At 40.9% G+C, this 16,674-nt stretch overlaps 2 protein-coding genes across 8 annotated transcripts in view; one reads left to right on the top strand and one right to left on the bottom strand.

The window, feature by feature from the left end:
* The window catches only part of LOC142056796 (pinopsin-like), a 109,289-nt gene that overhangs the window by 85,955 nt on the left and 6,660 nt on the right, over window positions 1-16,674 (top strand). The window lies entirely within an intron of this gene.
* Window positions 9,694-16,674, bottom strand: part of ST6GAL2 (ST6 beta-galactoside alpha-2,6-sialyltransferase 2) — a 54,266-nt gene continuing 47,285 nt past the window's right edge. For 4 of the 7 annotated variants that reach the window (XM_075092233.1, XM_075092195.1, XM_075092214.1 and 1 more), the window contains one exon: window positions 9,694-14,749. In XM_075092233.1, coding sequence (XP_074948334.1) covers window positions 14,481-14,749 — 269 coding nt within the window. In that variant the 3' untranslated portion in view covers window positions 9,694-14,480. The remainder of the gene's footprint in view (window positions 14,750-16,674) is intronic. The other 3 variants (XM_075092186.1, XM_075092204.1, XM_075092224.1) reach the window with 3 other exon arrangements.

Here is a 16,674-nt window from a genome sequence, read left to right as displayed (position 1 = left end):
GTGTCCAGGTGGGGTTTGAATATCTCCAGGGAAGGAGACTCCACACCCTCCCTGGGCAGCCTGTGCCGCTGCGCTGGCACCCTCACAGGAAAGAAGTTTCTTCTCATGTTGAGGTGGAACTTCCTGTGTTCCAACTTGTGCCCATTGCCCCTTGGCCTGTCGTTGGGCACCACTGAAAAGAGTTTAGTCCCATCCTGCCCTTCAGATATTTATAGGTATTGATGAAATCCCCCCTCAGTCTTCTCTTCTCCAAGCTGAACAAACCCAGGTCTCTCAGCTTTTCCTCATAAGGGAGATGCTCCAGTCCCCTGATCATCTTGGTAGCTCTCTGCTGGACTTGCTCAAGCAGTTCCCTGCCCTTCTTAAACGGAGGGCCCCAAAACTGGACACAGCACCCCAAATGTAGCCTCACTAGGGCAGAGTAGAGGGGGAAGATAACCTCCCTCGACCTGCTGGCCACACTCCTTTTAATGCAGCCCAGGGTACCATTGGCCTTCTTGGCCACAAGGGTACAGTGCTGGCCCACATCACTTCATTGTGATTTAGAAGTTCGGTCTAAGCACTTAGCATTTTTGGTATCTTTTTCTGAACTGATTTCCAAGTTTTGGGTGGACAGTTCAGGTCCTACAAAGGCATACAGGATCTACAGTTAGACTGGACTTGTGCTGCCCTTCAAAACAGCATTGCCAAGCAACACTGAACATATATTACAGGACCTTCTGTTGCAGTGATCTCAGAATTCCCCATTTTAATTCTAAAGCATCTGCCTTTCTGTAATATGTCCACATTTTACAGATAGGTCTCTAGCTATGTATTTGCTGCAACTTACCATTTCAAAACTGAATGCAGGCATAGGTCAGCTAAAGAAAACAATCTCTAATGCAATGCAACAGAACATATGAACAAATTATTTGCTTTATGAGGACAATCAAATTCAACAGATGAAAAAGAATTGAAAAAGTAAGTGTAACCCTGGAGGTAATAGAACCTCTCATTTTCCTCTCCTGTTCAATCACTGAATAATCTCTAGTGATGTGGCAGTGGCATAATACTAAAATTTTATCTGGAGCACTACGCTTGTATGCATTTTGAGTCAGCTGGTGTTACTTCTGAGAGTTTTACTGTGTCTGCCAGGTATATCTTTGCAGTCATGTATCCAACTAACAATTCAAGCAACAATCATTTCAGATTAAATGGATGGAGGAAAAAATAAAATTAGATTTCCTAGTTGGAGAATATTTTTTGGGTTTTATGTAACCTTCTCTAAACAAATATTGTTAATTTATTTAATCCTCAGTATCCATGTAAAGAAGATAATTATCCTAGTTCTACAGCAGGAGAAGTTTGAGGATTGAAGGTTAGAGTACAGCTCAAAACCTCATGAACTTGTATGGCACGTCTAATACAAATATGTAGAACTTCATTATTTAATCATGATGACCTTTCTTCAGGGCAAAAAAGCTGCTGTACTCAAGGAAATAGTTGCCACAGTATGGAAAATACAACATAAAACTATACTGGGCCTCTAATTCATTAGAATAAATCCCTTTTCATTATAAGCTGCATAATTTAATGCAATTAAATTAAATTAAATGCAATAATTTGACAGTGTCCAAATGAAAACAAATTTGAGGTTCCTTGTCTTTTGAAGTAGAAGGTGTTGCAGAGCTTTATTCCTTTTATGTTTAGTATAGTAACTGCTTTGAAACTAGATTTATTTTTAGTCAGTTTATAAACCTTTATTCCTGATTTACCCAAAGAGCCCTCTTTCTTTGGTAGTTGTCTTCTCTTCACACTGGGATACTGCAGACAGATGACCTTCTGTCTCCGTATTGCTAGGCTGAAGTAGTTTATTTCTTTTCATTTCCTCCAGTGACCTAGGCTCTTCATCTTTGCATAGCTCTTCTCCCTGGTATTCAGCGACAGGACGCGTGGAACTGTTCAAAGCTGCATGAGGGCAGGATCAGACTAGATATTAGGAAACATTTGGTCAAATGCTGGAACAGGCTTCCTAGAGAGGTCAGTGTTTAAAAGGCATTCGGACAATACCCTTAATAATGCACTTTAACTTTTCGTCAGCCCTGAAGCGGTCAGGCAGTTGGACTAGATGACCATTGTACGTCCCTTCCAACTGGAACTATTCAATTATATCCTATTCTATCCTACTGATGTCAAATCTAAACACAATCACAAACATCTTTAGTACTACTGTTTGCTACACATAATCTCATGCTCAAAAGTAGTCAGTGCTCTTGATACTGTGTAAATGCCTGGGACCAAGAATATTCCCAGTTGTCATCGCTAATGTGTAGTCATAGCAAAAGCAGACCTGCAAAAGTCCTGTCTTTCATTCGGTGCATCCCCTTGCTTTGTAGGCAACAGGCCACTCTTGTAGCATGGGCATGCAGCAGCAAAAGTGATACTCTGGTGAATGATACATTGACTTCATAGTGCTTTCCTCTTCTATTTTTCCCTTGTAATAACTCTTTTAGCTTTCTGAAATGATGAAAAATTCAAATAAGTATTCAAATTACAACCCTTTTGGTAATCACGCTTGGGACTGTATATTTCATCTGGGAAACAACTTAGGAGTTCACTGGATGTTAGTAGAGGACTAACACTTCAAGATATTAGGAGTTATTTCTTGTTTCTGTCTTATTTGCAGTGCTTAAGTCTCTTGATTGTTGTTATCTTCAGGATCTGAACTGAAAATAAGAACATCAGCTCTACAATGACGTCTTAAATCCCTCTATCTAAATTAGGACCAGATTTTCAGAAATTGGTGTATAGAAATAGGTAGGGGTCCATTACACAGGATATTGTATACCAAGTAGTTTATGGATGGCCTTGTTCAGATGTAATATTTTATCCCTTTAGGGGAAATACTTACGCAAGACCTTACAGCTCACCCAGGGCTTTATAAAACTTCTGTGTATGCTGGCTTTAGGGCAATAGGAATGCACTACAAATAGGATTCAACCATTAGCCAAAAACATATATAACTTGTCTTCCCTTTCACCATCACTGCTTTCTCTCTCAGTGATGACCAATATCAAAAACAAGGGATTTCTACGTAAGTTATAAAACAAAACCCAGGAAATTTTGCAACTTGTTGGGCAGTTTCCCATTAAAGCATTTTATTGGTGCAAATTGCAGTTTCTGCAAAATTATAAGCTGTTAATTTTGCCAATTTTATTTTCAGCAGGGAAAACAATAAGGATGAAACATCCCATTTCAGGGCAGATCTCCATGGCTAAGCCTCTATACCCCATTCCTGTAAAAATGTACCTCCAATGAAAAACACTGTCCTTCACACAGGCAAATCAAACACCCTTACTAGACGGCATCCACCATGCACCAGTGCAGGAACAGTGGTGGCTCAGCTAGGGGAGGACATGCAGTGAAAGGCAGCCCAACCCAGAGACTTAGTTTATAGGGGAACAACAAGAATAAAGCTGAACTATTATTCCCTAAAGGCATCTACCTGTAATTGGATATTCTGACAGTCCCATGTTTTGTCTGGAATTTTTTCTTTTTTTTTTTTTTTGTTTTGTCCAAGATAAGACAAAATTATAGAAGAATTAAAAATAGATTGTAGAAGAAGTAAAAATTCCATCACAACAGAAATTCTGATTTCTCAGCCCAATCGGTTCTCTTGTTGCCTTGCTTACACATAAAACCGAACATCTGCTACCAAAACACAGTCACAAATTAAATCACCATCAGTAATTTCTAATTCTGTCTTGGGTAAAATCAATACCTAACTGGCTGAAAACCAGGATAAAGATTAAAAAACCCAAACCAAACAGAAAGACTTGGTTCCCATGCCTTATACCCACCACTCACCACACTGCAGCTTTCATTGCCTGAAAAAACAGTGTGAGGGCTGTAACAAGAGCTCTCATCCAGCAGCAGGATGAACATCTGGTATTAAAAGGTTCTTCCAGCATTCCCATATCAGAGCACCTCCAGTATGTCGTTCACAGCAACTGATGGAAATGGTTTGGACAACAGAAGCTATAGCAACAGGGCAGGTGGTATGGGAATCTGGGGGAAGGGGAGGCTCATAAGAACTTGTGTTTTAGCCAGAGGCAGAATGAAAGATAGTGTTGAAGAAGACTCAGTAGATAAAATGCCCAAGAGCTACTGCAGTTCTTTCGCGTGTGAGAGTGTTAGGAGAATGTAAGACAGTGGCCCGCCCTCAAGCAAAAAGACCCTGAGTAATTCACAAGGGAACATAGCCAATGGTATCGTACTACTTCGGATTTCCTTGTGCAGTGTTTTTGGTCTCAGCCTAAGTGAAACTCTGTAAGGAACATCTGGAAGAACCGTTTTCTCTAAGCATGTGTTACACACATAGCCAAGGATAGGCAGCTCATAATCCACAGCAAAACCGAACACAATACGATCACATTTCTACCGGTATTTATTAATGTGCTTCAGTCATGGCAGAATTGAGGCAGGAATATATCAGCATAAACCATTAGTCAGGCACGGAGTCTTTCTTTTAATCCTTGTGGGCTGATCCAGAGTCCATGGGCGAAGAACTGAAAATACAAGAAACTGGGTAGGCAGAACAGCATATTGACTATCACTAAATAGACATCTACATTTTTCAAGTGTCGAAATACTTCTTGTTATGCTTTGACCTTTCAGCAAAATGGGAGTTACTTCAAAATGATGTGGAATCACTCATCCCATATTGTAGTAGTAACAGACCCTTCATTTCTCCTCATGAAGTGAAATGTTGCTGTAGGGACTGGTGAATTTGATGCTGCCTCTCTCAGTCAGGATCCACCAATCACACTGCAAAGCCCTAAACAATCCTGACTTAACGAAACAGGAATAGGAAATAGAGGCAGGATCCATTTTGTTGCTATTCACTGAAGTTCTTTGCTTGTTCTTGTTCCTCACATTGCTTTAGGAAACTCTTCTTAAGTTTCTTTTAGGTAGGAGGAAGTAACTTCGCATATGCCACCCCTTTTGTATACTGTATGGGTTTTAATGGCTCTGTTTAAGGCCAGGGAAGAGCAAGTATGAGATAAATATGACAACTGATCTTTTTTTTTCCTGCAGTAATAAACCCCATTGAAAGCAACAGTGCTGTCTTAAACCAATGTGCATTGAAGACACAGTAGCATTGTTGTCCTTTCATGTGCACAACCAGTCCCTTTGAAATTCAGCAGCCATGCTGGTTACATGAAAGTATTGCTAAAGAAAAGTCTTTCTCTGTTTCCTCTAACAAAATAACTATCCCCAGCTTATGATCATTGCAGCTTTGATCTCTCACTTTGTTCACTTTATATGAGAAAGCTTATTTCATGAGGACTTATCTAAAAAGAGTACTTTTAAATGATCAAGGATTATTGGAATAGTATGCTATATATCCATGAAAATACAGTAATATTTCTCAGACAGTGGTATATGCTCTTTCGTTTCTGCTTTCCCTGCTGTCCTACCATGAAACAACTTCATTAGTATTATTTTGGTAACAGCTTATTGATTTGTTTTCTTCTCATCTCTGCTGTTCTTGGGATGCTCCAGCTGCTCATTAAAATGCATAATGACCTGATAGCTACATTCAGCCCCATGCATTTGTAAAGTCTAAATTAGGTCCATCAGATAGCTTGTAATTTCATTTGTTTAGAGGGAAACAAGCACTGAAAGTAACTGAAAAACAACTCGACACCTCCAGAGAGGAATAGTGCTAGGGAAGAAAATTAATGTTGTTTGATCCACTAGGAAGCTTCAGCAAATCCTCCTGTCTCTTTTCTAAAAAAGCAGGCTCAGAAACAGGCCCAGATCAGAACTTTCCCCACCCTTTCCTCCTGGTCTTCTGTCCATACATCTGTCCTACTTGAGCTCAGGATATAGCATGCTATATGAGCCTCCTGGCTCACATACCTCATGGGCAGCACGGCTGGGCCCAGGGGTAGACCTCAGGCACTTTTAGCTTTCACAAGAGACACATCTCATGTTTCTTGCCTTAACTTGCCAAAATTTCTTCCTACTGTCCCAGTCTTAATCCAAGGTGTAGATACTTTGGATCAGGAATGCCACCTAGCCTACAAATCACAGCTCACAAGTCTTGAACTCTAGCTTCTTGAGGTGTGTTCACATTTTACTTCCTTGAACTGCTATAAGAATGACTAAACTGTGCTTAAAAGACAAAACAAGTCTTCTAGTTCTATCAAAACCAATCCAAAAATCCCTCAACCCTCTTCCATTCTGACCCTCACCTCCAGGGATCTCACCTGCACAGGAGACACACCTGCTGTACGTGACAGCAACAGTGCAGGTTGTAGCTAATACAGTACATGCACTCCAGGACTGAGGGCAGAAAAACCCCACTGTTTAGAAGATGGGCCAGCAAAATATTTTAATTAGGAAGCTCAGTTGCAGTCAGATAACTGTCTGGGAATGAGGCAATTAACAGCAGCTGACACAGCCTGGAGTCAGCACTGGTAGCAATTTTCCCCTCTGGCTTCTTCCATAAAATCAAGGCAGCTGTGATGTCTATTGTCTGCCCTCGTGAACCCCTTGGGGTTTCTGGAGTCCTCTCACAAGCATATAAGCAGTTGTTGCTACAGTAATTATCCCTTATCTGTCAGCATCCTGTAACCAAGAGGGTATTCAATTTGTGTTTGTCTATGGGCAGACACAGGTCACCAGAATAAATGGGTTTTCTTATTTTAGTTATCATACAGATGACTACAAGCACATGGAGGAGGTTGTTCAGAGTATAGCAATGTAACCCCACAACTCTCCTGGCATTAGTCTTTTCTCAGTTTAATTTTTGGGATTCGTATGTTTACAAAGAAGCTGAGCCTCAGCAGAAGTTAACTACTGTTCATAACTACCTTAGCTCGTCATTTTAAGACCACGCCCCACCACGCTAAACCTAACAGCAGCAAGATGAGCACCAACAGATGAATTGGGTTCCTTTCCAAAAGTGCAGAAAAAAAAAACCCCATAAATAAAACAAACAGCCAAAATCAATTAAGTGACTATTAGGAAAAAGCAGCAGTTCTGCCTTTGCATCTGGTATGGTACATCTTTCTAGCTGTTTCTTTCTCCTCCCTTGCTGTGCTTCATCATCCCTTGCCTCTACCACTTCCCTTCCCCTGGACCCCTTTCTTTAATTTTATAGTATTTAAGAACTCAGCAGTCACACCAGCAATGCCTCCGCCTGTGATTTAACACAACCTACTTTTGCTGGTGGCTACTCTGGCTCCAGGGAAAAAAATAAACCACTATGTTACTGCATTACTGTTAGTTCCCTGTCATTTTAATACATCCAGTTAGCATTTCCATCAAACTTAATAGGCATTTACTTGAACATTAGCGTATTTTTAGGAAAAAGAAATAACAGGCCATGCAGTTCTAACTTGCTTGGGGTATCAAGGCATGAAGCTCAGGGGTCAGGCTGTACTTAACTTTCACAAAAGTGCAGTAGTTTCTTTGAAGTGCTCTATCCATAGTAACTTACCACTGTAAGAAATTGGAATCTGAACACTGAAAATAAGGACAGATACATGTATGGAGTGGATATTGGTAGGTTTTGGGGTGCAGCAGATAAATCCATGCTATTGTGATGAAACAATCAAATTATCCACTTGCCACCCTGGAAAGATCAAGATGCTGGGAGAGCTAGACTAGAAGTCCAACCAAACCACAAGTGTTAGTGGACTGTTCACACTGATTGATGAAGTAGTCCTACAGTAAGCCACTACTTAATCATCACTGCAAGTGCAGTTTCCTGGCTCCTCCCTCACTTGTCTAGCTGTTCTTCAACAGGTTCATGCTGCAGTCAAGACAGCGTGTTGGAGCAAGCATTCTGAGACATGTCTTTCAGCCAGACCCCAACATGTGAGCTAATAATGCAGATAAACAGACCAAAATGCCTAAGTTCGACCTGTCAGAGAATTATGCCCCTCAGAGCTGGTCAAGTGAAACACAGCAGACTTCTATGAATAAAAAGATAAAATACCTCCTTCAAAGGTGTGTTGTTCAGAAAGGTGCAGTACAATTTTGGGAATAAACATGAAAATGAGTTGCCTCCAAGGCTCCCTGAGGTACTATCAGAAAGATGATGTCACACCCTCTAGAGCTGTCACTGCTAAAGAACAGGGAGTACAGCAAGAGGTTCTCTGTACCCAACACACGTATAGTTCATGGGTTTCATCCTCCGACTGAGATACTGGTTTGTATGCAATGAGACAAGAATGTCCTCTCCCATGTCATAGACTATGATGTTTACTGAGAGTTTTATCATATGGAATAGTGATCATGTTTTGTTCTTGTTTTTTTTTTTAAGTGAAAAAAAAAAGCAGAGTAAAAGTAGATTTGATGGATTTGAAAAGCATCAATTAGTTGGTTCGCTCATGCATCCCAGCGTTCAGTATATCCCCTAGTCTAGCTTATTGTTCTGGGTTTTCTGAGAGGTGTTACTTGCATGTCGTGACATCTAGCAATCATCCCCTCAACACTGCCTGCCAGGAGGTGGTGTAATACACAGGATGAACTCTGCGATTACTGGCTGCCAGTTTATGTGACAGCAATCCAACTTTTATCATTCCACTAATGTGTAACTAGCTTTATTGTTGGCATGGACTCATGGTGACTTCCTGGGATGGAAACAGTGACAGTCACCTCCGTTGGGCCAACTCCAGCCACTGCATAGTTCAAAGACTACCAAAAGCAGCAGAATGCATCACATTTAATGGATGTAAGCAGACAGCAGTTAAATTATATGGCATTTCGTCACGGACTGAATGGCAAGTTATCACAGAATCACAGAATGGCAGTGGTTGGAAGGGACCTCTGGAGATCACCTTGTCCAACCCCCGTGCTTGAGCAGGCACACCCAGAGCGGCGGCACAGGAACGCGTCCAGGCGGGGTTTGAATGTCTCCAGGGAAGGAGACTCCACAGCCTCCCTGGGCAGCCTGTGCCACTGCTCTGGCACCCTCACAGGAAAGGAGTTTTTTCTCATGTTTAGCTAGAACTTCCTCTGTTCCAGCTTGCGCCCATTGCCCCTTGTCCTGTCATTGGGCACCACTGAAAAAGAGTTAAGCCCCATCCTCCTCCTGACACCCACACTTCAGATATTTATAGGTATTGATGAGATCCCCCCTCAGTCTTCTCTTCTCCAGGCTGAACGAACCCAGGTCTCTCAGCCTTTCCTCATAAGGGAGATGCTCCAGCCCCCTGATCATCTTATTTTATATTTGCCCTTTGGTAAGTTTATTTCACTTTAAATAATAATAGATAAAATGCCTGTTCTTGTTCTTTAAGGCATGACACTGGATTCCTTGAATGGGTGGCACAGCCATTTACCTGAAGTTTACCAGCATCTCGAGTACATCAAGTCACCAGAGCATGAACTCCTTAGAGGGCCTGACTATCCCAAGAGGTTTACTGCCAAAGCTAGAGCAGTATGGCATATTCTCCCAGGGGAATCCTAGAGCACGTCCTTGGGTAGACGTGTTCATTTTAGAATAAACCTGGCCTCACGATATTTGCCTCTTTTCTGTAGTTTACTGTGAAAGCTACTTGTCAGCCTATCTGTCTGTTTTCATTTGAGATGTCATTGCAATTGTGGGCAGAACTGACAGGCACTTCCCCGGTTTCATGCCATCTGCAGTTCAGTGTCATTCACTCAAGACAATATGAAAAGACCAGCACTCCTAAACAAATGAAAACAAATGTTTTATTTACAGGAGAAAATCTGTACACTGTGCATACATAAAAATATACAAAATCATAATAGAAAATATAAAAAGTGTTAAAATGTATACAAACACTGCTTAAAAATGTGACTCCTGTAAAATCTTAAGCTTTGTTATTAGAGTACACATTCATTTAAAAAAATCATCATACAAAATAATTCTCAAAGCTATTAAAAAAGTACACAGTCTATATTTGAATAGTTCAATGACTACATATTATAAGAGTGATGAGATGATACGGATAAATGTAAGGCTTTTACACACAACTCTTATTTCAAGAACAAAACTCTGAATCCGATCACCAAGCCAGAGAGAAAAAATTTGCAGTGTCAAAATTCATTCCATGATGCACGTACGCCCAGACACGGGCTACTGTTAAATTTCAAACAGTTAAATCAGGTATCCCCCTTGTTTGTGAGAGGATAGCTCCCGGGAAAGATTCGGATGCGTTCTAATGCCAGTCTTCTGAATTACCCACTTCAGAAAACAATTTCCTTTATTCAATACGCATCAACTTTAGAGAGCATGAAGGGAAAAATAAGAGTCATTTATTTTTGCAGTCAATGCATTTAATATTCCTTTCACGGTACATCTGTGTCACTGTCCAAATGGCATTTTCCATCCTTAAAAACTGCTGAAGAAAAAGGAAATGAAAAAGAATAACCTCATTATGGATTGGATTGGTTTGCATGTGTTTTGAACTCCTGTTTAATTCAATCCATCTCTAAAATGAGTGTGTTCAGTCTGTGCAACGACTGAATGTAGACTCTTGTCTTCATTTAAGAAACAAACTGTCTCAGTTTTGCTGACTTTGGCGAGAGATGTATAGCAACAGGTTCAGAATTTGGATGTTTTCACCAAAGGAAGTGCCCTGACCAAAGACATGCAATGATTTGGCTAAATTTGTACAGAGACAGTGTAGATGGGAGTGTGCAAATCACCCCCCTCTCTCCCTCCAAAGATATGTATTTCTTGTATCATTGTGATTTCACTGACTTTACTAGAGCTTCAACAACATAAAACTGCACAGGCAGGTAAGAAAAGAAGATAAGTAGTTTAATCCAAGGAATGACTGACTGAGCTGTGAGTTTATGCTCAGGTAAGCTTCAGAACTATAAAGGAAAGGAACAATTAGTAATTTGTTCTAGCAAAAAACATTTTGGCTCAAAATGAGGCAAAATCTTTCATGTTTTTTTCTTGAATGAAGAATACTTTGATTTAACCATCCAAAGGCTGAATGCATAAAATGATAGAGCACCGCAAGTCAGAAAAGCTACAGAATTCACAGTGGAAAAAAGAGCATAATTAAATTCGGCATAAACTCAGCACATCTCCTTAAGCTGCTGCTGCGTTTCTGGTTTGTTTCAGGTCAGTGCAACTGTTGTCCACAGCACCAGGGCACAGAAATGAGGCTCGATAGCTTTTGAAGGCAACTTACTCCTACTTGCCAGTAAAACGCCATAACTGCGTCATTGCAACAAGCATGAAGGGAGCTCAGGGGTCCACTAGCAGAGGCATTTGTTGGCTGATGATGCCCCTCAAGAGCCAGGATTGGGCAACCTCTCATCTATGGTGCAGTTTCAATCTGTTAGGGTGCCACAGTCACCCGGGAGAGCTACGAAGCCATGCCTGTACCTTTTTCCAAAAAAAACCCACACTAACTGGGTAGGAAAATGCATTTCCTTTCACACTGTCTGCATTTAAGATACGTGTCTAAACCCAGCACTCTCACGCGTTGTTATTATTATTAAAAGATACATGGTTCAGTGTTACTACACACTCACTCATTTTAAATTTACTGAATGTGATTCTTTGTAAAGATCTCTCTGCCCTTGCGAGGGATGGCGAGACGCCCGTAAATGCAAAAATACTTGGTGGGTTCTTTTAAAAGCCACCAGTGCCAATGCCAGAGTGTAAGCAGTGGTGAGGGGAGCACCTCTGCAGGTCCTCTGTATTGCCCCTTTATTTCTGCCCCTTCCCCTCTTGCAGCAAGTGGCAGTGAGCCCTCAGTTAGCATCTTGGGCACACTTGCACTTGTGCCAAAAACCAAAGGAGGACAAGGCAGGGTAGAGGAGTAACGTCTCTTTAAGCAGCCACAAGGTGTTTGAGCAGGCAGACCAATGAAACATCACAGTGGAAACCAGTGTTGGGAAGCCATGCCGGGGATCCTTATTTTTTCCAAGATGAGCATCACAAGTCAGTCGTCTTCCTCTGTGAGCAAGCGTTTGCAGCACAGTTCTGCGGCTTCTTCTGAGGTGATGGTGCTACAGCACGTGCGTTTCCACTTGTGGAAGGAGCACTGACTGCCATATTAATCAGGATACAGCAAAGAAACAGTTTCTGCTGGGAGGGCTTGAATGCGCAAAGTCCAGTAAATTAAAAATACATAGTACATTTTATGACATCTCAGACCTGATTCTGCATTGTTATTTAAATGATGTATTGAGTAGATATGCTAAGCACTTGTTACGTGAATCGTTATAATTCGCCTCGTTCTGTACAACAGCTATGTTGGTTATTCTGATAAACTACTGAGGAAATAATACAACATAATCCCGCTGTGGGTAGTTGAGTAATGCAGCTAGTATTCTTCTTCTTCGTGAAAATCAAAGGTTAGTGGTTGCAGACCAGTCAAAATGATATGCTTTTTTTTTCTTTTCAGAACTTGAGAATTGCCTGCTTATGGAAAAGTAGCATATTCACTAGTCCTAGAAAGCTAATCAACTTCCTTCCTTTACAAACATGGGGTAGCTCACCCAGCACACAGGAAAGAGAGATATGTTTGATTGCACTGCTCAGACTTCATATGTTTTACAAACAGGGTACCAAACATATGGAAAAATAGATTAGTTCTGTGTAGGTTATCTATTCTCCACAAGGTTAAACAACAGTCTTACTATAAGAATGAAAGTTGCTGCCAGACATAACAGTAAGAAGAAATCAGTAATATATCCAGAGTCTAAGGCTAATATGAGAAAACCTATTCATTTTGACATTTATCAAAATGATTTATGGACATAACTATCCACACAGTACAGAACAGTTTTAAGAACATCTGGACATACTTTCTCTGTCAACAAGAGGAATCTTAAGAGGATCATAAAGCCCAAATTAAGAGACTACATAGGAAAAGAAGGCTAAGACCTATGTAAGACATATTCTTCGCTTCTTAGGAAGGAAAGCCATCCGACCCAGGGAGCCGAGTGAGAGAACAAAAGATTCTGTGATTCTACTGTCATTACTATTGAAGAAGAAATAGTCATTAATATTGTGTCCACCCTTCAATTGCCTTTTTGTTGCTTAAGACAAAAGACAAAAAGTACTCTCCACCACAGCACTCAGCTATTCTTTTCAGTGCCCCTTTGAGCTGTCTGCCTTTTTACTGAACGGACACGAGTAGAATATAGCTGTGCTTTTGTGTACATAGGTTCCTGCTGAACTTACCCTAAGAGAAATGGTATGCTTGTGTGAAAAAACCAACCGCAAACCATTAACGTCCTGCCACTTGGAAAATCTGAAACTCAAGTTTTTCCGTGAAAAAGAATGCTGTAAATATATTAGCAACGAGCCAGATTTCACAAGTGCCTTAGAGAATATTCTCGTTGTGTGCTATGAAGGAAAATATCAAATTATCTCCATATGCAATCCGTTAGTCAGTTTTTTTTGCAGGCATTACAGCTTCCCTGGGGTACGGTCTTCCAAATGTTAAATAAAAACCACTGATATCCTCTTCTTTTGTCAGAAAACTCCCTACACTTTCTTAACAGTAGTAACTTGTGAACAAGTGAGTTTGTTTTGGATCCCAGTGAAATACCTAACAAATGATGTCTGTAATCCTGAATGCTATCTTTGCTGCAGAAAGGTGAGCTCCCTCAGCATTTGCTTTCAGTGTGATGTGAGTGCCACACAGCCTCCCTCGGCTTTCTCTGGATCGTCTTTATCTTTGCAGACCCAGGGAAGGCATAATTTCCATCTCACTTACACCTTCCTGATAGGCTTCCAAGGGGGATTTTTCTTGCTGAACGGGTTACAGATATGTTTGCTATATCTAAAGAAATGAGACATTTCTCCTTTTCCTTCTGCCCTACTCAGTCAGTGTGAGCATGGGGATCAGGCATCAAAAGTACATCCAGTAGTTTAACTGGTTTAGCTGTGTGTACAGCCATCTCCCATCTGCACTGACTTCATAGCCACCACAAGACCCTCTTTTCAGTTGGAGCTTTGTAACTGAGCCTGTGTATGAGTGGGAATTAAAATCTACTCTAGTCAATGACTGCACAGCTCGGAATAGCGATTACTTCATTCTTGGAGAGTGTGAAAATCCCATGGAGCCATGAGGAAGGCTGCATTGTTCAACTGGCCACTCTGTATATGAACAATAGAGGCTGTTTCACAATGCCAGGTTTAACAGTTAAATAAGTTCATTAAAAAAAAAAAGTTACAGTCTAGCATATGTGGCATAAGAGACCACTGACAAACTCTGACAGTCACACCCACAACAATACATTATATTTCTGCCTAAGTATGTCCTTTGCACCTTTCGTGAGCTAAGCCTTGGTTTGTTTTTTTTTTTAACTATTTGCAAAGCAGTAATAAATACTCAGGCTCAGAAAAGAAGTATTTCTCATGCCTGCTACTTAATTACAATTTATAGACTAGATTGGTCTAAGATTCGTTTTTCAAGTATTGTCTTCTTCTTTATAGTACGACAGTAGTACCTTATTGCACATAGTTTCTGAAGGACTCTCTTCTACAAGTGTGAGAAATTATTTCTTTCAGGGCACTTGACAGCTTTGAACCCTGGCAAAATGACTTTCCCCTTCCGATACAGATCATCCTGCAAACCTTTGTTCATCCTCTGCACCAAAAGCTTCTCGTAGAGCAGGGGGTGGTAAGCCCCTAAGGTACAAGCTGCATCGTAGTAGAGCTCATGGTAGTGACATAGGTCGGTCTGTCGGACTGAAGGGATGTATTCGTACACATGCACTTCGTTACACATGGACATCATGATGAGGATACCTGAAGCAGAAAGTGAAAACAAAAGTGAACCCCAGATTTCACACCTCTCTCAGAAATTTCCCTGCAGTCACCCGATCTGGTTTTCTTTCTAGCTTTCCTTTGGTGTTGCACATCTTAAGTATTACTTCGCTAAAATTAAGTGGAGGGATAGTTCCTCTTATTAGGGGAGCTTTCACTTGTCCCTGATGCATAACGACTGTGATCCTCGTGGAGTCAATGGGGTAGGACAACAATCATAGGAAAGAATAAAAAGCCTATAATGGCCTTGCATACCACCATCAGCCTCCCTGAGTGGGAAGACTGCTCTCTCCCACCTCCCCCCATTTACCCTATCCGGTCCACAAAACATCCCACACAAGAATCAAGACACCTAATGCAGCCGCATGCTAATTGTTTTGAGTCAACTGATCACTTTTCTTGGTCTTCCTGAATATTAGCAATTCTGGAAGCTATTTAGCAAGACAGACTAGGTCTTTACATTCACTTGCAAAATACAGAACACACACAGACACACAGAGCAGTTGCCTGGTGTATTTAAGGAGCTCTTCTTGGTACATTCACCACTTCCACAGCTAAACTCTGACCTGCCATGTACAGGAGATATAAAAAAATCCCCAGGTATTCCCATTCTATCCTCTGTGCTTTTGGATATCTGTGTCTTGGAAATATTTACATACATACTAATCTATGAAGAATCCGAACAATTTCTGTTTCCATGGCAAGGGGAAACAAGAGCAGAAAGATGGGCCAGTATCACCCGTGTTTCTTTCCTTGACAACTTTTGGGTGGTTCATTCAGATAGTCAGTAGTATTAGGGTATTAATGTATTCCTTTAAACATCTTGGCACTTCAAGGCATGATTTAGGACACATGGTAGTGTTGGGCTGACGGTTGGACTTGATGATCCTAGAGGTCTTTTCCAACCTTAATGATTCTATGATTCTATCTCCAGTTTATTACAATGTTGGTCCTTTGTAGTCTAGAATTGAACCAATTCCACTTTTTCCATCCACTTGCTTCTCTCTAGGCAGGAAGACATTACCAAGAAAGCCATCTAAATACATCCAGAAGGACTTATAAAAACATGTAGTGGTAGCAGAAATGTCAGCAGCTTCTAAGAATTTTGTGAAGAGTCTTACAGAGAGAGGCTGAGGATTGTGAATTCCTCCTCAGAGCAGTGCTGTCATGGGGAAAAGCCCCCGACCACTTCCTACTCAGCAAGGTGCAATCCATAAAATGCCAACCCTCCTGGCACATGTCAATGGCAGACTATCATCAGCACCGTCAGTAGCAGCTAAGAAAGGCTACAGGGAAACTAATTCCCTGTTTAATGCCAGGTGAAGGTTTGCTTTGACCTTAGTACAGTACTAAGATGCTGTTACTCTCCTTATCCCATGCTCAAGATCAAAACTAGAACAGGACTGATTCGGAAGGAAGATAAGTGGGCTTATGCAAACTTTGTTTTCCTATGGCACAACTGTAAATCTATACTAACAGAAGGTCTTTATAGCTTTGAAACAAGAGAAATCTTGCTGTTGTGGCTGCACATTTTAAATATCAGATATTGATCAACAGCACTGTCTAAACTGCAACACTTCTGCACTAATCACAGCTTCTGGGATCCTTTCCTGTTTCCCATAGCCATGTGAAAAGAAAAATGATGGAGTAAGCATTGGACAGCATTTTTTTTTAAGGTTTAACTTAAAAAATAGAAATATACAGAAAATGTAGTGAAGCACTTGTTGCACTGCTGGCATCCCTATCCACTGAATATGACTGTCAACTCTCAGAAGAGACAGCTGTACTGATTCTGTTCACTTTGCACTTACAAATGAGAACTGATGTAATTGTTTTTTCTGTACAACAGCTTTGGAATCATAAAGCATCAAAGGTGTTTTGGATAATTCTCACAAGTGACATGAATT

The sequence above is a fragment of the Phalacrocorax aristotelis genome, chromosome 1 (assembly GCF_949628215.1).
Source record: "Phalacrocorax aristotelis chromosome 1, bGulAri2.1, whole genome shotgun sequence".
NCBI classification, from domain to species: Eukaryota; Metazoa; Chordata; class Aves; order Suliformes; family Phalacrocoracidae; genus Phalacrocorax; species Phalacrocorax aristotelis.
Note: the sequence above shows the minus strand (reverse complement) of the source record. Positions and strands in the feature narration are given on the sequence as shown.